Below are 25,802 nucleotides of genomic sequence, written 5' to 3'. Positions count from 1 at the left end.
TTCTCTTGCTCCTGCAGGGGGAAACGAAGATCCTGAAGCTGAAGAACCTCCGACCTCAGGACTACGCGAATTACAGCTGCATCGCCTCGGTGAGGAATGTCTGCAGCATTCCCGACAAGATGGTGTCCTTCCGACTCTCTAACAAAACAGGTAGGTCTCCAGCAGTGACCGTCCCTGCTCATTTCATGTTCCTTTGGTCGTCTTTTGGGTTGCACGGCTTTGCTGTGTCACTTACAATGTGTGTCTGTATAGTAGGAGCTATGGCGGTTGGAGCTGTTTAGGACCAAGTTGTAGAAGTCATTTATTTCAGTTGTTTTCCCTTTCCTTGGCAAAGTTAAGATTTGAAGAAGATTTTTTTGTTTATTGGTATCAATATTTATCACTCTCTATTATGATTTATATTTTCCTCCAGTGTCAGGAGGCTTTGTTGGTGTGAATAGACTTAACTTCAAAGAAGGGATTGCAGCGAGGGAAAAGGAAAGGGCATCTCAACCAGGGCACAGAGCAGAACGTTCCTTTACAAGTCCTCCAAACACTCCCAAATGCTTCTCACAACATTTTGCTGGAAGCTACTTATTTGTAATCAACAGAACATTTTAGGGAAATAAATCAACCTTTTTATATTCTTACATTGGTTTAAAGCATTGATTTGATATATTGATTGATCTGATATGTTCTTACAGTGAATGAAACATTGACTTCTTACATTGATTTAAACAAAAGCATTTTTTTTTCAGATTTAATTGCTTCAAATGAAAATATTCAAGCAGTCAGGTTGAAGTGCTTTGCAGCAGGTTACCTGGGCATTTATCCATCTCTGACCAAGGTGTCTGCACGTTGTGGCATTTCTCGTGCCTTTGCTCTTTTCTTTGGGCTTGGTCCTGGCTGAGCCCAGTTGTGCATCTTCCTCCCTTCAGTGGTTGTGTCATTGCTATGATCTGGGGAGTCTCACACCAGCTGGTCGTTGCAGGAAGCGCAAGCACACTGTTGAATGCTGGTTTCTGGCAGGATGGAAATTATAGATTTTGAATCTCTTAAAGGTTTTGCATCCAGGATCAGCAGATGATGTGTGTCTGAAATGCTTTATATTCTTGAAGCCAAAGAGCAAAGTCATTGGCTTATGGTTTTAAGTAATTAGAGATTTCAGAGAAGTGTTTTCTGGAGAACTGTTCTGCAGGAAATGATGTAACATTTGAAGACTTCGAGTTAGATTATGCTAGGCTGTGCCTTAATAGTGTGTGCCTCAGGGCACTGAAAACAGGTAACAAATGAACAAAACAGTTGAGGTATTAACATGCTGAGTGCATCTAAGATGAACTAGGAATTTTATTTGCACTTGCACATTTCACATTATTTCTGCTCTCATGGATTTATTCCAAGGAGTTGCCTTCAGCCTTTTCTGAATTTCTGATTTGACAGCAGGGACTCCAGAACTGTGTTATGTACCATTCCTGTGCACAACCCACTGCAAAGCAAATTAACAGCCCAGCTTTAAAGCTGCCACTGGCAGTAAGGGAATTACAATCAGCTCCAGAGGTACCTAGCAAAATGTATTGGAAGCACTCATTTTATTCTCCTACTAATTTTGCCAGGAAGAAAAAAAAAAATATCAAAATGTTGAGTTTTGGCTTTCTTTACTTGGACTGACTTCATACCAGGAGAGAGATGAAATTTAATTTGCCATGGAGTGGCATAGCTGATAGTTGAGAGCAACTTTCCTCTCCATACTAGTCATAACTTTTCCACTTTCTTGCATGCGAATGAAGGCTGAGGGTTGTAATCTGCAGTCTGGTTGCTCAGCAGAAGTTGTAGGGCTCTTCGTTTTCCAGCTATAGAAGTTGTCTTGCCCAATGCCTGCATATTGTCCATGACCATTCTGTTCTCACAAGCAGAGCTCAGCCTCAGCAAAGTGTTTCTTTCATCCATTTGTAAGAGGCGATGATTTTGCTGTTGGTGCCAGAACAGCCTCTACCATGTTGGACCTCAGCTGCTACAGAAATTAGTTTACACTATGGTAGTGGTGAAACATGAAATAACATGGCCATTCTGAACTAAGCACGGGTGATCTTGGTCTTATTTTGCCACAAGAATGAATTATTTCCACCGTACGAATATCGTGCTTATTTTTGGAGAAAGTTGTCTTCTCCAGGAGGTAGTAGCGGTACATTAACGGGAGTAGCTCTTCAGGAATAGTTGACAAGTAAACAAACCCAAAAATCTATATTCACACTTCTCGTGAGGAACCTCGTGGCAACTAACATCAAGAGCAAGATTAAATAGCTATAGTAATTACTGCAATAACTCATTAAAGACGATGACTGGTACGTTGATGACTCTGGGACAGAGCTTTCTCATTTGATATGACATCTGTTGTAGCTATTTGTTAGACCTTCACCTTGAGTAACTTCATAGGAGTTACGTAAATGAGAAATACAGAATAACCCAGCATAAATCCACCTTAATGAAAGCCAGAACCCAAACACAATACTCTACTATAGAGTAGTCCTACCCTGTCCATCTGCTTTTAATTTAAGGCTGAAGGCATATTATGGAGATGTCCATATAATAGAAACAATAAGGAGAGGAACAGAAGCATCTGTATGGTTTGCAAACGTGTGTGATATTTCTTGTAATGGAGGTGACTTTAAGTGAGTTTAAGTTCAGCTACCAATTATGTGACATCACTGTAAAATTGCTGACAATTTGCCTGTTCTGCATTTATTGGGTCTGCGAGCAGAGCTGGTGGGAGAGTTGGTGTCAAGCTTTAGTTGGCTGTTCTGTCTGAGAGAGATGAGTAAGGAGGGTGGCTAAGAACACAGCAGCTGTGGGTTTCCACCTTGTTTTGGCTGTGATTTGGCTCACTGGGTTCAGACTTCTGTCGCATGATGCAGAATTGCATTATTTGTCAGGCTCCCTTTGGTTGACTGGCTTGAGGGCAAAGTTGGGAAGGTCTTTCCTTGCCATGGATGCGTATTCCAGCCTGGGCTGCTCAGGGACATGGGCTGTCCCAGCAGGCAGATGGAGTTTGTGGGGGTTTGTGGACCACCTGTACGGAGCAGCTAACCCTTTGGGTGATGGACACGGTGGTGGGAGGCTGCAGGCAGCACCTTGGCTCCCCAGTGATTGCCACGGCGTGGTTCTGCACGGTAGGATGTCGGCACGCTGCAGGAGCGTTTGTCACATCTGATGATTGTTGGCAGGCTGCGAGTGAGGAAGTGGCGCCCAACAGATGTGAAACAAAACCAACGTAGCAATTACTGTGTCCCTAGAAATTCTTCACGCTCTTACAGTATCCTGCTACTACCCTAAGTGCTGTTTGCTTCCAGGCCACTGAGGCTTTCACAGATGACAGTCAAGTCACCTGTTTAAACCTTTTGCTTGATAATCTCCCCGTATTGTAAGAGAGTACGGTGTCAGAGATGCATGAACACATTTTTCCTGTTTCTTTCTCTGAAACGCTCGAGTGTCCCCACCTTCCCTTGCCAAGAACTGTAGGTGACATGGGGATGGATGTAGACATTCATTTCAAGGAAAGCATGCAAACCCGAGTGCTCTCCTGCTACTATTTATGCCACAGGCTCTTTCATACATCTATACTCCTGTTCACACACCAGAGTTGAGAGACTAATTTGAGGAACACCAGGCATGTCTTCGGGTGAGTAGCTGAGATTTCTGCTCAGCTCAGCCTGCCGGCTTGTCCCTGTGACCTTTTTGTTTTCTGTGCTCACTCCGTCTTGCTGATTATTTGATTGTGTGTCATGGCATCACCAGAATAACAATCAATTACTGCGATGCAACCAATCCAAAGAAAACTTCTTGCCTCCTTCTTGAATAATTAGAGAAGTAATTAAGCTGATGCCATCAGACGAACACGTATTCATCAGTATACTTTGGACGTGGTGTAGGCTTAAAGAGTTCCACATAGGTATAATTAGGTACACTCACACCCCCTTCGTTCCACAGCAGTGTCTTAATTACATCGGTTCTGCATGAGGATGTGGAGCCGTAGACACATCGCCGTGTGCCTGTAGAGACTGCAGGAGTTAGAGTGCGTCAGCATCATTTTTCAGACACGTGGGTTTCTTTGTTCCAGTGCAGACTGGTTTAAAATACAAAAATAAAATGGGTGTTGTAATGAGAGAAGCTGAGATCATCTCAGAAGCATGTGACTATGCATATGCTGAAGCCCAAGAAGACAATTAGTGCTAATATTGTACAGCAGCACGCAGAGGCACTTGTTGAGCCCAGACCCACTTTGTATCTAAAGACAGCTATTACTCTGCAAGTGTATTATCCAAATAGATGAGAAATTTGAAGGCAAGCAGAAACACTCTGAAATGATTCACCTGCTGTCAGATCGCTGGTGAGTGGCAGGAGCAGAAATAGAAGTCAAGACGTGAAGAGCAGCAAAGGGACTAATTTTGCAGCTCTCATTTGTTTTTAGTAGGCTGAGTTCCTTTAAAATCAGCACATCGAAGTTAATTTGGGTAAGTTAATGCAAGAAGGAATTCTTAAAAAAAAATAGAAAAGAAAAAGCAGAAAGGCAGCTGCTTTGCAACAAAATCAAGGGGTTATTCTGACAAGGAGGAGGAACCCTGACGACTTTCTCAGTGTATGTGCTTGAATCCAGGCTGTCGGAAGAGGAGCAGCTGTGAGAGTGGGTGTCTCACTGAGTCATGACCTCCACACTTTCTGTCTACGTTGCCAGTTTTTGTTGCCTCACTATGTCCCCAGTGTACCCAGGAAGCCAGTCTGGCTGATCAGCTTCTGGCTCCTACTCCACCCTTGGGGCTTTTCTTGAGGTTGCTGCTGTCCCATCTCTCCCCTAAAGCCTCAGAGGGTTCTTGCAAGGTGCTGATGTGCCTCTTCCCCATTCAAGTTTTTGAGACATTCATGTTTCTCCTTCCCACTCAAGCTCTTAGAGCTCTTACTGTGTTTGTATTCCTGGAACCCGGGACATTTTCCCTCCAAATAGTCCTCGCAGCTTGAAACAGCAAGAATCACGAAAAACAGCTGGCAGCAAATGCTTGTGGGGTGGGGGAGCACAGCCCTGCAGGTCCATTCTCATAGGAATGGCTCTCTGAGACTTTTTTGTCACCCGTTTCCACTTACAGGTGGTTTGGGATCACCCCCGTGATTCCTTTGTCCACCTTTTCTTTCTCTTGTCTTTTTTTTGGGTAAAATCTTTGACGTGATCTCCTATAGTATCCTGATAGCCAGGCTGGTGAGAGGTGGATGATTAGTGGAAAATTGGAGGGGTCTTTGTGTTTGAAGGGTGGCAGGGTGTCCAGCTGGTGGTTGCCTACTCAAGTCCTCCCTCAGGGATCAAAACTGGAAACAATATTGTGCAATATTGTTATTAGTGGCCAAAACAATGGGACCAAGTGCACTTTGAACCAGTTGCTGGATGATGCCAAATCTGGGAGGGCCTGGGGCTAGAGAACGTCACGTATGGGAGAGTCTGAGGGATCAGGGTTTGTTCTTGGGGAAAATGTTTGAAATTTGACTGTATGTAGGGCCTGGATAGCCTGGTGTGATCAGCATTGCTTGAAGGAGGAGTTGGACCAGAGGCCTCCAGAAATCCCTTCTGATGGAGATGATCTGTGGTTCTGTGAATAAAATATGCACATTTAAAGGAAAAACAATGCTGTGGAAGTGGTAGTTGGAATTCAGCATTATCTCCTCTCCCCAGGACCTCCCTGTATGTGTAAAAACTGATCAAAGCCCAAAGGAGCTGTCACCCTGCCTTAGCCTGAGCCCTGCACTGGTACGGAGGCACTTGGTGTGAAGATGCTCAGCAGGAGCAAGCACAATGGCCTTTAGAAATATAGGGATTAGATTATTTCAAGCATTAATTATGCTCTATATCAAGCACGAATTATTGAGAGATGATATTAAAATCTCTCTCCAGCTTGTATGTGACTTGCTATGTAATCTTTAGAGTGGGGAAAGGTGAATTGAAATACAGTGAACTCTGAATCTCACATTGTAATGCTCACAGGTAATAGTAAATATGAATGGAGCCTTTTAAGAGCGTTCATTGTTTTAAAAGTGGCAGAGAAAAAGCGTGATGCTTGCCCATAAAACCAAACATGTAGCTTGAAAGGTTTATTTCAAACATCATTAGGATATGGAAAGAGTTGAAATAAACAGGCAGCTTTCAATATCAAAATTCTGGGATTCCTGTAGTATTTTCTTCTAATATCATTGAGTAAAAGCAAATAAAGCATTGATCTTGATCTGCAAAGCAATTTCAGGGCCATTGATTCATTTGAAAATGTGTATTAGTTTGAATTAGACAGTTAAGGCTGCTTAGTACAGGTGTCAGGACAGTGTCATTAATGTTTAAGGTTGAGGTTGATTTCTGGTAGCTTCTAACACAGAAATAATCCAACACAGTAACTTTTTACCAAAAAAGATGAGTATTTCAATATGTGATTTCTCAGTTGCATGACACCGTTCATTCACATAGCAGCAGAAGCTGGCACTCTGTCTGGGATGTGCTGGGAATCAAATTGAAAAAAGCTTAATTCATTTCTAATCCCTCCATTAAACAATAGTCTGTCATGACAAATTTGCTTTGTTACTCTTCATTCAGACAATACATCTTTAAGAGAATTATCTGACTTTAAAAAATATTTCTCTTCGCATCCCCTGGCATTCTAAAGAGTGCGACAGTGACACATGGCCCTGCACTACAAAGTCCTGAAATCCTCAGATAAGAAATACAGCCAGCTGCGTACGCAGAGCTAAATACTGAAGGTAGATGGTATTAATGCTATAGTAAGAAGGAATAATAGAAAATAAAGCTGGAAATGACCCAAAGAAGTCATCTATTCCTATTCTTGATGGCAGAATGCACTGGATCTAAACCTTGTCCTACCAGTGTCTGTAGGACCTGTGTTGAGGAGCTGCCAGCAGCAGAGGTTTGGCGTTATTGGCAGGCAGTCTGGCCCCGTGCTTGCACACCCCAACTACTGAAACCATTATCCAATGTCCAGCCCAAACCTGCCTTTCCATAACTACAGCCCATCACTCTGCTCCTGTCCGCTGTGGCGTGGAGAGGAGATTATTCCCCGCTGCCTCAGCACAGCAGTTTTGTGTGTTGAAGGTGGTTGTCTTGTCCTACCTCTTCTGTTGTGTAATGAACCAAGCTCCTTATGTTGTTCCCCATCCTCTGCGCCTCACACTGCTCCTGTTGATGTCCTCTGTCCACCTCCCCGGTGGAATTTGGTGCCTCAGGGCACGTAGGGTGCTCTGCACCCAGCCTCATCAGCGTGGAGCTCGATGCAGGGCTCGTTTTGTGCATCTCCCAGCGAGGTTCCTCTTTCTGCAGCTCCATCCGATGGCTGCTGGCTTTTGCTTATGGTGGATGGCGATCTGAGCACAACACTGAGGGTCTTTTCTCTGCATCACCTCTTAGTCAATCACTCGTAACCCACTAATTGGGTGGGTGATTGTTACTGTCGAAAGACAGGATTTGTCTCACCTCTGCAGCATGCTGATAGCTTCAGTACCTGTACTGCACTGGCTGTTCAAGGAGCACTGTACTCAGTGGAGAGAAACGTCTCCGAAGAGCAATTCATCCCATCTATTTTTGGAGAGCAGGAATTGGGCTTTAGGGGTGCTTACATCTCATCAAGATCCGTGACCTCGCGTTGCACGCCTGACATTCCAGTGGCTGAAATTAGCAGAGATGAATTTAAACCTACATTGGTTAAATGTAGGTTTGCATCTAAATATAGTGACGAAGGGGACAGTTTCATGAGTGGGTTAAGCTGATTTAACACTACTCCGCTGCTAAAGGGAGGATCCTGCCTCCCCTTCATACCCTCTTGATAAAATGTCCACAGAATGAATAGTTCATACAGTGTGGGAGCTGTGAGCTATTGTAGTTGTCTCCAGAGCGTAACCACCGAGGAAGTGCTCTGAATAGCAAACGTATCCGCCTCCCTTCCTCCCTGTTGGAGCTATCAATGCCACATCTGTGCGTGAACGGCAGCACGAGCAAAGTGCGAGTCATCAAAGTGCTGCTGCTGCTCGATGAAAAGCAGCCAGGCAAATTGGGAAGAAAGAAGATGAGTCATCAAAGCCGCGTCCCCATTGGTTAAAAAACAGAAGATTTCAGAAAAAGTTGGGGGAGGAAAAAAACAAAAAAAGGCTATTTAGAATGGAGGGAGAGGGAAGGGTTACCTGCGCCCTCCCTGGGGCCTGCACTCCAGATATCTGCACCCAGGGGTGTTGTTGCATCGGGTAAGGGCTGAGCCCAGCAGAAAATGGACCTTGCTAAATATAATCTCATTCTTTGCTTCATTTCTCTCCTGCAACTCTCCTTCCTGCTTCCCCTGCAACATCATAATTTTACATTCTTGATAGTATGTCTGTAACTGCGTGTATAAAGTCAAAAAAAAAGTCTCTTCCCGGGCAAGTGCTAGAATTTTAAGGGGAATGATGAAATGAGAAAAACAGCAAGTAACAAAAAAATAAGATTGATCTGTATGCTGAAGAGGTGCCATATGTTTTATGTGTCTAAATGCAAAGTCGTTGGGAACTTGCAGGTTGTTAGAGCTGGAGTGTTTCGCTACTCCTGTGCATGCAGATTGCCTGCAGCCCCTGAACGAGACAACGCTGAAGTCCAGAGCTCCAAGTGACCGTCCACTACTTGACACAACTTTATAAAAACGGGTTTTCACCATGAGGATGACTGGGTGCTTGCCCAGTGGGGTTGTGCAGTGTCCATCCTTGCAGATCTTGAAAAACTTTCTGGACGTGGTGTTGGGCAACGTGCAGAGAGCTTGCACCAGATGGCCTCCAGCGGCCCTTCCAACCTGGGATTCTGTGATGCATTTCAGTCCTAAATCAGCAAAGAGCTCAGATTTACGTGTCTCTGCCTATTTTTCCCCCTTGCCTTTGTTGAAGAACTCATTGCCAAGCCCAAGGTGAACTGACCCAAGAAGCCTTGCTTCTTCTAGCTAAGTGTGCACAGGCTGAGAGCGCAGAAGAGCTGCTGGCACATGTAAGTGGATGCTCGCTTGACAGTTTGGCCCACTGGAGTGTCTTATTCTGGCTGGGTCGATACACGCTGGCACGTCCTGCCCGCAGGATTTCTCTCATTTGCAAGACCAACAAGAGGAACTGTCAAACATAAGTCAGAAGATTATGGCTCTGTCGGCAAAAAACAGGAAGGATAAAAGCAGAGAGGATGGGTGCATAAAAGTGGGTTTGGCTGTTGTTTTCTGAGAGGGTATTGATGAAAAGAAAGGACCTACAATATCGCAGTGTGCTGTGACAGGGTGGTCGATAAAAAGTTTATTTTTACCCAATAATTCAAAATCTTGACCTCAGCTGGGAATTAAATATCTCTCTATATATTTGAACTATACTGGGTAGGTAAATAAGAAACGATGCTCCCAGCACAGTGGGGACCTCAAGTGTTCTCTCTTTCTGCTCTGACTTGCAAGGGACTGTTGATAATGTGTACGTGTGTTAGGAGCATATGCGTTGTATTCCTGCAGGAAATCAACCCTGTAAATTAAATGGATGCACATGCACACGTATATATGAGAAAGTGTAATTCAATTACGTTCTATTACTTTGGTTCTGCCTATGAAATAATTCACAAAACTGGAGGAAATGATGTCTTCTCATTTTTATTCATCATAGATGAGTGAGTTCTCAAGGACATAACTTTCTGCTCTACTTTGACATGGCTATTAAATTGTTAGTTTACTTCTGTGTTTCCCAGTGATGCTCAGAGCCAACCGTGACACTTCCTCCGTTCCGTGTACCCAGTCCAGATGCATATATTTGCCTCATTGTAATTATAACACACCTTGGCATCAGGTTTCTTCTGTGTGCTACATCAGTGTCAGATGTCTTTCTCCTCTCGGTGTAGACCTGTCTCATACCCAGCCCCGGCAGCAGCTCAGCCTTTGCTGCTTTCATGTTCAGTTAACATCAGTACTGGGTCAATAATTGGATGCTTCCAGTCTCCCTGCCAGTGATCCCATGGCAGCTCTGCTTAACGTTGGAAACGCTGCTGTAGAGCTGGGTTGTCATGGCAGAGGTGCTTGCTAGGCTGATGTTGTTAAGCACGTATATTAGGGTGCTAATGATAACTTAATGGCTGCTAGCTTTGCGCTGGATCTGGCAAACTTTGGCTCAAGCCATTAATCAAAAGCAGCGTTTGCTTGTCGTGGACACCTTTTGTAGTTAAGCTCTGTCTGTATGCCAACAGCACCCAACTTGTCTTGTGTGCACGTGTTAATACTAACTAAAAACACATTGATTTTGTTCTGATTTTAATTCTCCAAGGTGCCTGGGCCTTGGTTTCTGCCCCGGTGTACTTGCAGCAGCCATGCGCCGTGGCGTTCACAGCCAGGCTCCGCGGTGCTGTGAAATACACGGGGTGCCGAAAAAGTACTTGCACGCGAAAGCCTCCGAACTGAAGTCCCTTTAAAAAGGCTGCAGCTGCAATATGAATGGGACCTGAGCGGCTTCCCTCGCCATGAGTAGGGCCTTGTTCTTCGCAGGGAAGGGCTCGCAGCGGCACTGCGGCTCCCTTTGTGCCCTGGCAAACCAACCATGGCTTGGAAACGTGGGGCTGGCGCTCGGAAACCCCTGCTTCTAAAGCACGGCGAAGACGCAGGGCTCTTTTGAAAACGGAGCCGTTCTCATTGCCGTGTCCAAATAGGATGTTTGGAAAGCTTGTTCCATGCACTCCCCCATGGAAATATTTACCAAAGCTTGCTATTGTTGTGTTACAAAGTTTATTCTTTCTATCAGGGAGTTGAAAGAAGGTTTCCGCTGGGCAGGTTGCCTGGCCGAGTCTGTGCTGGTGCCGGGATGAAGGCTCTGGCTGGGAGATGCTTTGCTTTGCCTGGATGGCCCAGTGTTTGTCTCATGAGTGGCTGATGTCATCTAAAGGAGACCTAAGCCTGGATGAAACACTGGAAGTAGCTCTGGGCCGATAACACACTCCACTTAGTAGGGATTTATTTTGACAGGGACATTTTTGCTACGTTAGAAATTCCTTAAAAATTTGTGATTTCATACGTGAGCGTCATCAATGTCTCCATGAGCTTTGGTATTGGACAGTTCTGTTGGACCTGATGCTGAACTTCCCAAAGCAGTGCTGAATAGTGCTTAAATCTGTAAAATCCATCAGTCTTTGACTCTACACAAATCCGAGGACATCAGTTCTGCTCTGTGTGGCAGGATGTGGCAGGACGTCTCCACGACCCAAACGTGGCTTTGTGGTATGAAGGGATGGAGCTAAGAAGAAGGAGAAGAAAAAATTTGGACTGTTTGGAAAGATGAGCAAGGAGAATAGAAGTAAATAAATGGCATAATGCATGATTAAACAAAACTCAGTCATACAGCGGTGGAAAATAATAAAATATGTCCCTAAATTAAACCTTCTCGTGGAATTTTGAGGGATCTCATCAAGATTTAAACACAAACTGAGGAACTCATTCCTATGGCAGCAGCTTCGCAGAGGGAACTCGTGGCTGGTGTAGTCACGCATCCTCCCTTTTGATTGCACATCTACCTGCTGAGTTCTGGGGGCTTTGAAGCACTTCGATCTCAAAGTGCCTTTCATGTAAGAAGAGCCCTGTGTAAACGTGGCAAGCAGCCAAGTAGCCTGCTTGCCGAAACTAACTTTTTGCAAAACTTGTGTAATAAAATGAAGATTGGAGGCGTAAATCTCTGGCGGACTGGCACGGCAATGTGCTTCTCTTCAAATGATCTCAGCTGAGACCGCGTGAAAGCTTTTTAGTGAGGATGTGAGGGTCTCCACCAGCCTCAACGCTTATCTTTTTGTGCCTGTCTGAAAGTGAGCGGGCATAATGCCAGTCCGGGCTCCAGCCTTGTGCTGGGAAAGCAGGGTGGTCTGTAGAAATATGTGGTTTACCCTCATATTTCTGCTGTCACAGATGATGTGGATGCTGCTGGGTGAAACCACCTGTGTGCTGGAGGCTGAGGCAGACACAGCTCCAGCGTCTTTCAGACTTGTGCCGGGAGCACGCAACTGCACGCAGTGGCTTTTTCAATCCTCTCATTTTAATATGAGTCAGATCTCTTGGAGGAGTCTTTATCTCCTCTTCCTTCTGACTCAGTGGCATGATTTCCTGCTATCTAAACAAATATCTCAGTTTGGGTTTGGGCTGGGGCTGCACTGTGGCTCTCCTGGCTGGGTTCAGTCGTGCGAGATGCTTTGCAAGTGCACGGGGTGCTTAACCACGTGCAGAGCCCATTAGGATCACATCTCATCCTGTCCCTAACAAGAGCCACTGAGACATTTCAGGAGAGAGTATAAAAGCAGTGCAAGAGATATGTCATAGTCTTTCCTCCTGCTTGACCAAAAAAAAAAGTAAATTATGCCCTGAAGCATGAGTTTTAATAGTCCTTCACCAATATTTTGGTATAATCATCAACTATTATAATTGCTCTGGATCATCTTGTCATCTTTATAAATGCCCGCTCTATTTTTTAATCACGTTGGACTGAAAATACAGCATGGCAATGAATTAAACACTTCTGTTTTGTGCGTTTAGCCCCCAAAATTTACCAATAAGTGAGACAAAAAATCCATTTTAGGGAGTGGGTTAGGCCAAAAACAACCTGTTCACATCTGTAGGCTCCTGAAGCACCTGTAGGGCCTCGTGCTGAGGGTGGGATTGGTGTCAGCCACCTCCAGGCCCCTGGATGTCACCTGCGGTGGTTGAGCTGCCCTCTGGTCTCTGCCGGCAGTCTGCGGGGAGAGACAGCTACCGCAGGGGGAGGTTGCCAGAATATAGTTTAAGATGGATAATGAGTTGTTTTTTGGCAGTATTTCTCTTTGTCATTGAAACCAGAACAGGGAGAGATCCCACAGGGCAGCGAGCTCCGTTTCCCCAGCCCAAACTGGTCCCAAACCTTTTGTCTAGCAGGTATTTGCTTGGGAAATTTGGGAGAGAGGGATTCAGTGGCAACCCTACGCAGTCCAGGCCAGGGCTTACTGTTCCTCCTGTTACTTGTTGGGTTTTTGTTGGTGTTTTTTTTTTCCTTCCCTGATGCTGCCAGTGCCCCAGCTCCGCATTGCCCCTCTGCGGGACAGGCAGCTGCCTGTGGCTGTGTCGCTGCAGCATCCCCTGGCAGCAGGTGGAGGTGATCCTGTGGTCTGGGAAGGGAAACCTTTCTGGCTGGAGGAATGCAGGAGAGCTACCCAGCAAAGCAGACCTGCAGAAAGCCTACGTGCTGTTAATTAACCCAAGATAATTAATACAAGTCATCCAGAAGGTGACTAAAACGGTGCTTTAGCCCTGTTCTTTTCCACATCCACATTTGGCACAAAAGCAGCGTTGACTCCCACCCCTGCCCATCCCTGGCTGAAGGAAGTAAGCTCAGTGTTAGCTGCACCGAGAGCAGAAATGAGCTTTGGAAATGGGAAGCGTTGGGCTGGCAGCAGCACTCGGCACAGAGGGACAAAGTCCAGGGGAGCTCCAGGAGCCTCGCAGCCTTTCCATCCCCCAGCCACAGCCAGACCAAATCCCAGCACTGGCTGCACCGCAAAGCTGAAAATAAGAGGCGCTGTGTTGTTGGTACGCTGCCATAAAGTGCTGATTGTCTATAGGACTTCAAGCAAGGAAATATCAAAATAATAGATCATTGTTCCTGGGGGTTCGTATTCTCTTTGCAATAGACATTTGACCCTTTATATGCTACAGTGAGTTTCATTTGCAGGAACCCTTGGTATCTCCTCTGAATTATTGAATATTCTTTGCTTTAAAGCAGCCTTTTCATGGTAGTCGTTGAACGCGTTGCTGGATTTTTGTTTGTGTTTGCCTGGTGGGGTAGGTTGTAGTTAAGTGAAATGTGTGGTGTAAGCAAGGAGAAATTGCTGTATGCAAACCGTAATTTTCATGTACTTACTGTTTTGAGTGCTGTGATGAAAGGGATGTATCACAGCATTTTTATCAACATCAGCTGCTATCTTTGTCTCTCTACCTGAAGGATGGCAAAGGGCCCCCTTTCATCTGGAGGATTACGAGGCTATTATGGTAAACAGCAGCGCCAGGTTGGGTTGACATCGTTGGAGCTTTCATCTTTTGTTCGAAGTTTTGAAGCGTTATTTGTGGTTCTCTTGTTCCCTGTCTCATGGCTGGATGTTTAGCAAGAGCAGAGAACAGCTTCTTGCCAGAATTGCTGAGGAAAAGTCATTTACCAGGGTGGGGAGGGAAGGAGCAAGAGGGGCCAGCTGAGCGCTACCCCACGCTGGGTGATGACCCCACAGGTCCAAGCTCAGCTCTCGCTGCACAGGGGGTGCCTGGATCCCTGCCTCCGCCACTTTATTCTGAACAAACACTGCTACAGCACAGCATGGGACATGCTGCCCAGTCTCATATCTCTAATCCCCAAAACGGAGCCCATCAGCTGGTGGATGCACCAGTTGATGATGGAGGTTGAGGTCGGGGGCTCACTCTCAGACACCTACACAGTTAGTGGCCGGTTTCCTGTCCATATTTTTAGCCAAGCACCCAGCCTCGTTGCCTTTATGTTGGTTACACGAGCCCAGCCATTAACACTGGAAGGTGTCCGTGGGCTCTTGAGCCTGGTGGAGCAGGAGGAGGAGGCTTTGCCCCTAAACCTCTGTGCTCCTGCTCTCCTGAAGCGTTTCCCGGACTGGGGCACGGCCTGTTCTCCCTCTGCTGGGGACGGGTGTAAAAGAAATGCTTCCCCTTCGTGTGCTGCTGCTTGTGAAAGCAGAGAGCCAGCTCCTCCTGGGTGAGTGCCCAGTAAAGAAAACTCTTATCTTGTAGTTGACTTATCCCTGCCTTTAGTGATTATTATATTTTTTTAATATCAAAATAAGATTCGCATATAAAGCAGAGCATATGAGAGTATCTCTGTAGTAACAGCAATAGTGATATATCAATTCCAAATGTAACATTTTTATTTCCTTTTATTTTTATTGTCACCTTTTCTAGTTTTCTTTTGCACAAAATTTCCATCCTTCACCTTTACGCACATTTGTCTAGCGCTGCTGTTTTTCTGTGCTAGCAATGCGTGTTCAGGCTTTGGCTCATCCTTTACGCAGCTTGGAGTACTCCTTCAAGCAAAACCCTAATCCAGTAAGGGTGGATCCCTCCAGAAAAATTGCAGCTCGAATTGCCACGCTATGTTCCAGCATCTAAAACGGATTGCCCCGCCGTGTCGCTTCATCCCGAATATTTCTGCTGCTCCCCATATGTCGTGTGCAGGTATTTCAGGGGAAAGAAGAGGCAAGGAGAGAGAATTAAATTTAATCACAGGCTTCTTTCTCCCTTCTGAGAGCAACAGCATCTTGCCCTTAGCAAGCGTAGTTCAGCTGGCGTGGCGGTGGTGCTGCCCAAAGGCTCTTTGCCCGCTGTGTGGCAATTAGCAGGGGCCTAATTAGCCTGCACCTCTCCCACCTGCCAGTGAGGGAGGGGATGGAGCCGGGGCTGGGGCTGCTGGGTGCACAGCCTGAGCAGGATAAAAGGGCCTGAGCTGTGTTCTGCTGCTTCCAAGTGTGCCGGGGGTTTCCCACAGGGTGACTCCTGGCTCGGCAGACGCGACTCAAACTCTACAAATTCCTCTCAGTTCGCAGCCAAGTCCCGGGGAGTTCATCGGGGAGGCGGGTGGATTAAGAGGGCTGGTTCTCAATGGAGAGGATCTGACTTGAAGAGAACAACGTGGTGTCTGTGCCAAAGAAGATTGTTACTAATGCTTTTCTTCCAGGGTGGAAAATCCAGCGTGCTGGCACCTATCCCGTGCATTATACATTACTTCCCAAGCTCGGCTGCACATAAATCCTCACCCACTGTTTGACAGGGAGGGACAAGCAGGTGCCCAAGCAGGGGACGCATGGAGCCAGGTGGAGCAGGAGGACAGGGAGCAGCCTTCTCAGAGGACGTGTGCTCCTCCTAGCAGTGCTGCAGCTGAAACCTTTGCTGATCTTGCTTGACTTGAGCGTGCTCAGTCAGACTGAGCCATGGCACAGGTATTGCCCCCCTACACCTTCCTTTTCCTCTTGTGTTTTGCAGCATCCCCTTCGATTAAGCTTCTTGTGGACGACCCGATAGTGGTGAACCCCGGGGAGGCGATCACCTTGGTCTGCGTGACAACAGGAGGAGAGCCAGCCCCCAGCCTGACGTGGGTGAGGTCCGCTGGTGTCCTGCCCGAGAAAACGGTCCTCAATGGCGGCACGCTGACCATACCTGCCATCACGTCGGAAGATGCTGGCACGTACAGTTGTGTCGCCAATAACAATGTTGGAAACCCTGCAAAAAAGTCCACCAACATCATTGTAAGAGGTAAGCTGAGCTGGCAAGCCAGCAGCCTTTACGTTGGAGGATAAATTGAACTCTAATCTCCGTTCACATAGTGGCATCCCACATTTCCAGATGTATTTCTGGTCAGTTCTAGCAATGCATGGAGTGAATTGGTGCTGGCTTCAGGTAGCCACTGGCTCTGGTGCTTGGGGCTGTGCCTGGGGTGAAGCGGTGCCTCTTTGTACCATGCAGATGCAGAAGCTCTCACGCAAACCAGGGACAAATGCTTGCCAAAGGACACCGTGTCACTGCCCGTGAGCGTGAAGGTTTGCCCTTCCTCTGCACACACACTTTTAGCAGTGCCCTGAGGGCAGGGGCCATGGCAGAGTTTCCCTCTAATGGGTCCTGAGCTCCTGGACATCATTTCCTACCTCACCCTTTTCTTCCTTCCCATCAGCTGAGCGTGTTACTGACATTAAGGCTGTTGCGCATGCTGTGAATCTGCTGCCATCAGACGACTGCTCCCTGGGTAGGAGCTTTAGATTAGTATCTATGCTTTAATTATGCTAAATAGCAGGCTAAATGTCTGTCTTAGATAAAAGTAAGAGAAGAGTGCTTGCAGAGCAATTACTGCCAGGTGGAAAGAAACTCTCCCCATTTGTTTACCGCTTTCTGGGTAACCCCAGGGACGTGGCCAGTTGGTTTGAAGGTGGAGTTCACTTGGCTGGTAGGCATCACCTGAGTGGATTAATCTACCTGAAGCAAACAGTTCATCTGAAACTAATTTTCTATAATCTAATCTATGAATGCTACCGAAACATAAACTCCCACGCTATAGGAACTTTAAATAATGCCATGTGATTAATCATACTCAGGAGAAACTGCTGTATAAGGAGCCAGTGGTGTGAATATTTTATGAGAGCCATAACCCCTGTTCAGTTCTTATTGCCCGACGTATTATGCTCTTCAGCAGGACGATGAATTAGAAGCTATTTCTGTTCTGGGGGTCAGGGAGGGAGCATCGCATCAGCCTAGGTCTGCAGGAGTTTATCAGGAGAAGTCCACAGATTTATTTGTAATATTGTATTTCCATTTGAATTTTTGACATTTGGCTTAGGGGTTTTGTTGTCAAGAGGCAAAAGCAGTGTTGTTTCAAGAACACACAGCATCAACATTAATTTGCTGTGATTTACAACGGTGATGAGGTTGTGAAGGGAAGATGTGAGTGAAACACACGCTCAGAATAAGCAAAGGGAGAGGAAAGGTTTTGTGTGAAAGGAAATCTGAGTATTTTAATTGACCCAGCAGACAGCACCAGAGAGCCCAGAGGAAAAGCCAAGTCCCTAGCTCCCTGCAGATACAAATTCCATGAGTCATAGCATAATAATGATATGCCCTCACATTTTTATTTATAGAAGCCCATGCCTATGAGATGCCTAGGAGCTGCAAGATGTTGAACAAAATATCATTAAAACATTTGAGGAAGATTCTTTTTTTTTTCTTCTCTTCTGTGTGGCCATTAATTCTGAGAAGCAACCACCACAAGGAACATCACCCCCCAGTACACGGCTGCATGCTGCGATTTTTCCCCTTTACTATTATTTCTGTTAAAGGGAAAGAATTGTCTTTAAAAAGTCTTTTTACTCTGGCCTTAGTTGATTTATATTTACTAAAAGGGATGCTGAGTTTCACAGTGAAATGTGAGTGAAATTTGCACCCAAGTTTGGATTTTACTTTGTGTCTATGTTTCTTAGCGTTTTGCCTGCAGCTCATTGCTTCTCTCTTTCATCTCTTTTTTTGTTGCTGTTTATCAGGATTTTCACACAGCAGCTGAGGAGAAAAGAGTATTTAGTTGAAATGGCAACTAAGCCTTGCAGGAGAAGCAGTTGGTAATTGGAGTTTGCAGCTTCTCTCAGGTTGGACTACCGATCCCAGGACTAGACAATAATCCCCTAATCTTACACAGATAGGAATGTAAAATTGTAAAAAATGCCATCAGGGCTTGGATTAAATTTGTTCCCCTTAAAACTTACTAAATTTCACCGTGCATTTATCCAAACATGCCTTTGTGTGAGCTTCATCCCATTGATGCTGCCTTATCTTCCAGCAGCTCTTGATTTTTTTTAATTTTTTTTTCTGAGCATTTTCTTGTCTTTGTGGCTGACTGCCCAAATTCGTAAATACCCATCACACTTTCCTTTGAATCCAATGTGGATGATGCCATATGACTGCCATACATTTAATTAAAAATAAATAAATCTAAAATCAGAGAGAATCCTTCAGAAAGAAATAACCATAAATACGTAAATGTCCAGGGTGCGAGTTACTAGCTCCTGCGACTGCTATGCGCTGCTCCAGCAGCAGCAGGATAGCAGGTGCCAGCAGTGGTATTGGTTTGCATCTTCCTACTATGCAGAAGCATTTAATGTGAGATCTCTTTGCCATTACTCATTTTTCTCTTCTTCCAGCGAGCACTGGCATGGAAGACGTTCTGAAAGTAAAATAGACCAAAGCTGCTGTTCATGCAAGGAACCCATTTAGTCATAACTGCCTTTGGATGTTGTTTTTTTCCTCTTTTTGCCTGTATATCTTACAAGGAACTCTAAGTCCTTCCAACAAAAACATGCTGCCCACTTGCTCTTTGGTTCATGTGAATGCAGATCCCTTGCAAAACACCAGGCGGTGCGCACATCTGCTGGGGAAGAGGCTCCCTCGTTCGCCACCTGCTCAGGCAGTCAAAGTACCACTTGCAGATGAAGTAAGGTACTTTAAAGGTAAAAACTCTTAAACAAGTTGTGAGCCAAAGTTGGCTTCCTTTGTCACCATTCTACTGAGCCATTGTGTCAGTGCCTTTCTCTTCCACCCATCAGATAATGTTAGCAAAAGTTTTGCTGAGATGAAGAGCAGTTGTGTTGAATTCCATTATGCCATTTCTTAAGAGGCACAGATTTAATGCAATGTCTTCCATTTCCACCTCTTGCTTTGAGTGGGAGCTCACCAGAGGCAAATAAACGATGTGGTGCATGGGGCTTTTCCAGTGGCACAGCTGCCTCTGCAATGAGGCCACGTGTTGTTTACCTGGTGAAGTCACCATTTGGTGAGAAAGTCTGCAAAACACAGCCATATTGAAGAATGCCATTATCACTTTAACCCTACCCAAAGTTACTGCAAAATACTCCATCCCATCAAATACGTTGTCACCTGTCAAGGTGTCCGGGATGAAACAGAGAAGGAGGAAATCCTATCTCATTTCAGCAGAGCTGCCTGCTCACCAGTTGTAATTATGGAAGTTTCTCAGTATTTCCATTAGATTAATGGGTTCTTTAGATGGTTGCAAGTCTGCTGGCATCTGAGTGTTGGTGGGTGTTCTCCTCATTGGCATCTTCCCTTCCTGCTCTCAGACTGATGAGTAGAATAGCTTCCTGTACCGTATTTCTAGACAAAACCATCAGAAAGCAGAGGAAGCTCTAAGGGGATCTTGACTCCTCTCACTCAAGTGAGAAAAAGACTTTGCTCTTGGAGGTATTTCACTTGAAAAATTTCTCTTAGGATCTTAGAAATTCTATTCTATTCTTCAGTGCATATTTGAAGAAGATATCACAAGGCATTAAAGTAGAGAAAAGGTAATATTGACCTCATAAGCTTTAAGACAGTGCATAAAAACACGATCGTCACAATACCATTCAGTATTTGGGTGACAATTGAAAATGTCAAAAGAGGCAGGAATCAAGATAATCATATGCCAACAGCTTTTGGAAAATTGTACAGCTTCAACTTGACTTGAACCAGTACTGAAAATTATGAGAACATGGAAGAAAAACATTCCAAAGGCACTGTGAAGGGGAAAATGGAAAAAAAAAAAAAAATATATATATATATATATATATATATAAATCTCTCAATAGGTACCAATATGTTTTGGAAGAAATAAAGGCTTCTGCTAATGAGGGTTGTAAGGTGGCTCCTCCATCCAGAAAGAGAGCAAAAATGCTGGGTAGCATCTCTGAAGGACACCTGTGTATCAGGTGGAACCAGAGAGATGCTTTACAGGTCTTCAAACGTGTAGCACTGATATTATTTTGAAGGGTGTCAACATGCACAAGCTCAAATTTGTTGCCTCCTCAGTGAGTTCTTCCTTTACTTTCTTTAAAGAGACTCCTTTGTCTCTTCCACTGCAACTGCAACATTATTTTAATGCCAGTTGACTTGGACTCTGTGACTTTTCCCTTCTGTGAAGTGGAAACATAATGTCTAGAGTTAATTTTTCAAAGGGGTGGGATTCCCTGTCAGTTTAAATATAAAATAATAATTTTAAATGACCTGTGCTCTGCATTAGCACAAAAGCTTTTGCTGAACAAAAAGCACTCTGGAGAAATACAATTTAAGGCTGAGATTGCTGGAAGTACCTATCTCATTATGTCTTGGAAAAAAAAAAAAAAAAAAAAAAAGACCCAGATTGTGAAATAAATGATATTTGTCTTGCTTTTCTATTACATTTAAAAGAAAAATATGCACTGAAATCTGGTATTTCTGAGGTCTGTTCTTGTACTCCTGCTTTCTCTTCTGTTTGCCCACCACAGCTCTGTTTATCCCAGAGCTTTTTCTTTGGGTTTTCCCTTCTTGGCTACGAGCAATCGCATGACATAAAGTCTAAAATAACGTCTTCGTGGTTAACATCAGCACCTTTGCTGTCACCCCTGGGAGATCCTCAGGTGCTGTTAATAACAGACATGGGAGCAGGGCCCCCCCGGGCTGGTGCCCAGTGCCAGGACGGAGCTATTGCTCACAGGTTTTATGCAAAAGGTGGGATTTGGGTTTTGGTAGTGCATATAAACGTATTAACGAGGACATGTTAAACCGTATTAACGAGGTCACTGTCCAAATGCCTCTTGAACACCGACAGCCCTGGGGCACCAAGCACCTTGCTCAGCAGCCTGTGCCAGTGTCTGACCACCCCAAAGGTGAAGAAATGTGTCCTAATGCCCGGTCTGAACCTCCCCTGGGGCAGCTCTGTGCCGTTCCCTCATGTCCCTGACTGCTTCCCCTCCCCAGGGAGCTGCAGAGAGCAAGGAGGTGGCCTCTTGGCCTCCTCTGCTCCAGACCAGACAACCCAAGCGTCAGTATCACCCCAATTACTACAAAAAGCCACTGCCAGCCAGTTCCCATCCTTCCACCCAGAGCCGTGCCCTGTGACTGGCGTTGGATTCAGACAGGATTTTTGCCCAGAAAACCCGATCTCGTGGCACATCCAGCGTGTTGCTACAGTCATAAGTTCCTGGTGCGCTATCCTAAAAGTTTACAGCTCTGAGAATGAATGTGTGAGAAAGTCAGGCTTCAGAGTTTAATAAGTCCATTTATTTTTATTATCTGCAATAGTACTCTCAGGCATATGTGCTCTCTCCCAGGCTGGGCTGTATTGTGGACGAGTTCATAAAACGGTTCCATATAAAAATGTAGATGGTTTATTGATTCTTCTGCCCTTTCATTAGGGCTTCTCTCAGTTTTTGTGTACAGAAATCTTATTTTTAAATAAGTTTTGCTGCTCTGCCACATCCTGTGGTGCCTGTCAGGCACCACGGTTTATGAAGGTACAGCGGTGATATCCATTCCGTCTCTCTCCTTCTGGCCCAGTGGGGCTGCTCCAGGTGCACGTGTTCTTTCTTCAGTAGACAGCAAGGAAAAAAGTTATCTTCACTGTCTCTTGGCTAGTAAATATGAACTGCTGATACATGGTAATTTCTTGTGCATGGATGTGGTGGTGTAGTTTAATATCATATTAGACCTTGACTGATTAATACATGATGAGGTCTGTGTAGTCTTAACAAAATCGGCATTTTGTTTTGACAGAAATAATGGAGTTTTTCAAAATTTTGGCTCATCCTGAAGGGAGAAGGAAAATAGAAAAAAAAAAAATCACATTTTTTTCTTTAATCTGACATTTTGATGACCTTGAAATGTGTTTTAATGTACTTACTTGTATCGCATCAGACAACTGTGAATGAGGCTGGTAGGGCTCTGACAAATAATTTTGGAAAGTTCTATTCTTGAGGTCTCTTCCAACCTAGAAATTCTGTGATTCTGTGATAGGATCCTGATTCATTTCTGGGGCATTGAACTGTGAAATAAAAGGGAAGCGTTGATGGGAAATGCATCCCGCCTTGGAACAAATCCAGGCTGCCATGAAGCCCTTCGGTAGGATAAAGCTCTCAGTGATGGGGACGACCCAGTGCCCAAACCTTGGAGCCTGGGCTTTGCTCTGGGCTTGCAGGAAAGGCAGGTACTGTGGGCAGAGAGAAGAGTGAAGATTTGCAGTGGATTGCTTTTTGGCATCCAGGAGAGCTCAGCGAGGCTATTTTTTTATTATTATTTTTTATTTCATTTTTTGACAGCTTTGGCACAAGAACGAAACTTTATAAAGGCATTGGCCCTGGAAAACGCCCAGCTGTGATGTTCAGAGGATTTATAATTTGTTTGGCAAGTGCACAGCCCACTGGGGATTGTGTCAGCTTCTCCGAATTGTTTAATTTATATCCCAATTCTTGCCCGGCCTGCGATGAGACTTGCAAAGTTGCAGTTTGCCTGCGAGGTGGGCGGTCTGTGGGATGGGACAGCCCTGAGCACGCAGGTCGGGCTGTGATGGCACGTGGCTGTGCCTTGGCAGGCTGTAACATCACGTCGTAGGAATGCTTTTGGTTGTTTTGCTTTCTTCTGCTTGGGGTTTCAAACCCTCCTGAATGCCAGCTGCCAGTTTGTCACCACTCTATTAATTGGCTCCGTAATGGTGTGACACCACTGGGGCAGCTCCCAGGGGCCAGGAGTTTGTGCTGCCCCCGTCCTCGGAGACCTTCCAGCTCTGAGCTCATCCATCAGGCCGTGCTTTGAGCAGAAGGATGGACTGGAGACCTCCTGGGCTGCCTCCTCACCTGAATATCTCTGGGGACCTTGTACAGCTTTGGTCTACGCCTCCTCTCCCTTCAAAAAGGAAAAGCAGTAAAAGAAACAGAAGCCAGTAACTGGAACACAAGTAAAAAAAAGACACGGCATCTCCAAAATAATGCATCCTTTTCTTTTAGAAATTAAAAGCATTTATAAAAATAGAGACAAAACCTGAAATCTCTCCATTGTATTTGCATTTAAATTGGAAATGTGAATGCATCTGGTCTGGTAAGTGCCAAATAATTGCTTGATATTAAAAAGTTTGGAGATGCTCTAGTAGAAGATGCTTGACAACTTAATTGTTCTGATAGCTCCTGAAAGTTAAAGTTTTAAAAAAACTTTAAGCTAAAGCCATGTTGACAGAGGAAAAATAAGGTGTTGGTAAAATGCTGAGAATGTGTCTTTTTTTAACAGGACTGTACTTCAGTCTTTCTTAGTATAGGAAGTTGAGTACAGGGAACATTCAGGCAGCATAATTCAGCCAAAATTATCTTGCGGAGTCTGAAATACCTCATTTAAGAAATCTGAATTTTGGGAAGAGAGGTCAGCGTTGTTGCATTCCCTGTAAAAGCTCCCTTCCGTAGTCACGCTATTTTTTAAAGTTCTCCTTATGGCCCAAACAAGGTGCCCCCTGCCTGCTCGCTCGGCAGGAAGGGTTTCACCTGGAGAGAGTTCTCCTCTGTGAAAACATCAAACACAGCGCTCCTTGCAGCTAACCCAGGTGAGGCGAGCTCTGTGCAGAGCTTAGGAGCGATTTTATTTGATGTTAGATTTTTTTTTTTTTATTTTTATTTTAATTTTGAGTGAGATGTGCAGGTCTTCTTTCAGAATCGGGAAGTTTCCCTGTCTTGCTGAGGTATGGACCCCGCAGTTATGGGGTTGTAGGGATGAACCATGAAGGTACGGGAGCTTTCCCTGCTAGAAGAAAACTCAACCAGCAGCGTGATGCTGACCTTGGCAGACCCGACGGTCCCCCGCCAGCCAAGACTGAATATGAATAATGGAGTACAAAATAGATGCAATTGCTGTGGAGGAAAGCTGGCAAGACTCTGAGTATTTTATTTCTAAAAATGCTGCAGGCTGGTGCTGTGCAGAAAATGCTGAAGGATCTGGCCCATCCCCCTTCCTTTCAGCCAGTTTGGAATCTCTTTAAGAGGTAAAGATGGGAGTCCATGGTTAGAGACATGGTGTTGACCTAGGAGTTTTTGGGTCCAGAGAACTGGCAGAAGAAAAAGGAAAAGTTGGTAGATATCTACCGTAGATATATATACACATAGGTACATATATATGCATATTTTTTTTTCTTTTATCTTTTTTCTTTTTTTCTTTTTTCTTCTTTTTTCTTTTTTCTTTTTTCTTTTTTCTTTTTTCTTTTTTCTTTTTTCTTTTTTTCTTTTTTCTTCTTTTTTCTTTTTTCTTTTTTCTTTTTTCTTTTTTTCTTTTTTCTTCTTTTTTCTTTTTTCTTTTTTCTTTTTTCTTTTTTCTTTTTTCTTTTCCTGGGGGAAGTGGTTGTTTTTGTTTCCTTTGCTTTTAAGACCAGAGGGAGTGACCTTTCCTCCTGCAAGTCACTGAGGTGAGCACTGATTTGGTCCTGTGGTGAGTCTTGGAGACCGTGCAAGACCAGGCCACGTCTGCCATGAGTTATCTGAGACTCAGCTTGGGGAGAGGATGGCTCTTTGTGTGGGCTGTGGTGCAGGACGGCGTTCAAGATCTGCCAAAGACAAAAAGCTGGATGGAAAGAGGTGTCTGTTGCCGCACAATTATGTTTTGATTTTGTTTTAATTTTTTCTTAAGGGCAACGCTGGCATTGCGGTAGCTGAATGTCAGAATAGCACAAGAAATTAGAGGTGAAGAGTGGAAAGAGGAAACAGAAGGGCTGGTGGAAACCTGAGCATATCCAGAGGAAAAAGCTCAGGCACCAAAGGCTGCTGCTCGAGCAGCTCCCTTTGCCGCCGGGGTGCTGTCTAATGAGAAGTGCTCAGCGCACAGTGACAGTGAGGAACTGCAGCAGGACCCATGAACTGCAGCTTTCCTCTTCCTCATCCATTATATTTAGTCATCAGCAGATACACGAGCCTTTAGCCATATATTTTAACCTTTCTTAATTGCATCTATTTTCTCCACTTGGCAATGAGGTGGTTTGTAGAAACAGCAGTGGCTGAGGATCTTCTGAGACAAGATTTGTTTCTTATGAGGTGGTGAGACTCCACCACTATGACTTTATACATCTTCAGACTGTTAAACATCTCTGGCTTTTTCAGTGTCCTTTGCCCCTCTGTGGTGTAGAGGGGTACTGGAAGAGCCATGACTTGTTCATTACTGCCCCCTTTTCTGGTTTGTTAAATCTCAGGTTTGTTCGATTGTGGGCTGTGGACTCTCCCTGCCAGAATTCCAGAAGCCACTGGGATGTGGTCCTGGGCAACCTGCTCTGGGTGTCCCTGACAGAGCTGCAGGATTGGACCCAGAGGTCCCTTCTAACCAAAGCCATTCTCTGGTCTTTTCTTTGTTTGTTGACCAAAGAATGGCTTTACCCAAGGTAACCCCTGGTTTTGGTTTTAGAATTGTGACATTTTAACCACACTGTACAATTCT

At 44.9% G+C, this 25,802-nt stretch overlaps 1 protein-coding gene across 6 annotated transcripts in view; it reads left to right on the top strand.

The window, feature by feature from the left end:
• Positions 1 to 25,802, top strand: part of MDGA2 (MAM domain containing glycosylphosphatidylinositol anchor 2) — a 321,830-nt gene that overhangs the window by 161,759 nt on the left and 134,269 nt on the right. For 5 of the 6 annotated variants that reach the window (XM_072038054.1, XM_072038055.1, XM_027457733.3 and 2 more), the window contains 2 exons: positions 18 to 150; positions 16,047 to 16,316. In XM_072038054.1, coding sequence (XP_071894155.1) covers positions 18 to 150; positions 16,047 to 16,316 — 403 coding nt within the window. Of the gene's footprint in view, positions 1 to 17; positions 151 to 15,535; positions 15,878 to 16,046; positions 16,317 to 25,802 lie in introns of those variants that run through there. The other variant, XM_027457734.3, reaches the window with a different exon arrangement.

The sequence above is a fragment of the Anas platyrhynchos genome, chromosome 5, assembly GCF_047663525.1.
Source record: "Anas platyrhynchos isolate ZD024472 breed Pekin duck chromosome 5, IASCAAS_PekinDuck_T2T, whole genome shotgun sequence".
NCBI classification, from domain to species: Eukaryota; Metazoa; Chordata; class Aves; order Anseriformes; family Anatidae; genus Anas; species Anas platyrhynchos.
Note: the sequence above shows the minus strand (reverse complement) of the source record. Positions and strands in the feature narration are given on the sequence as shown.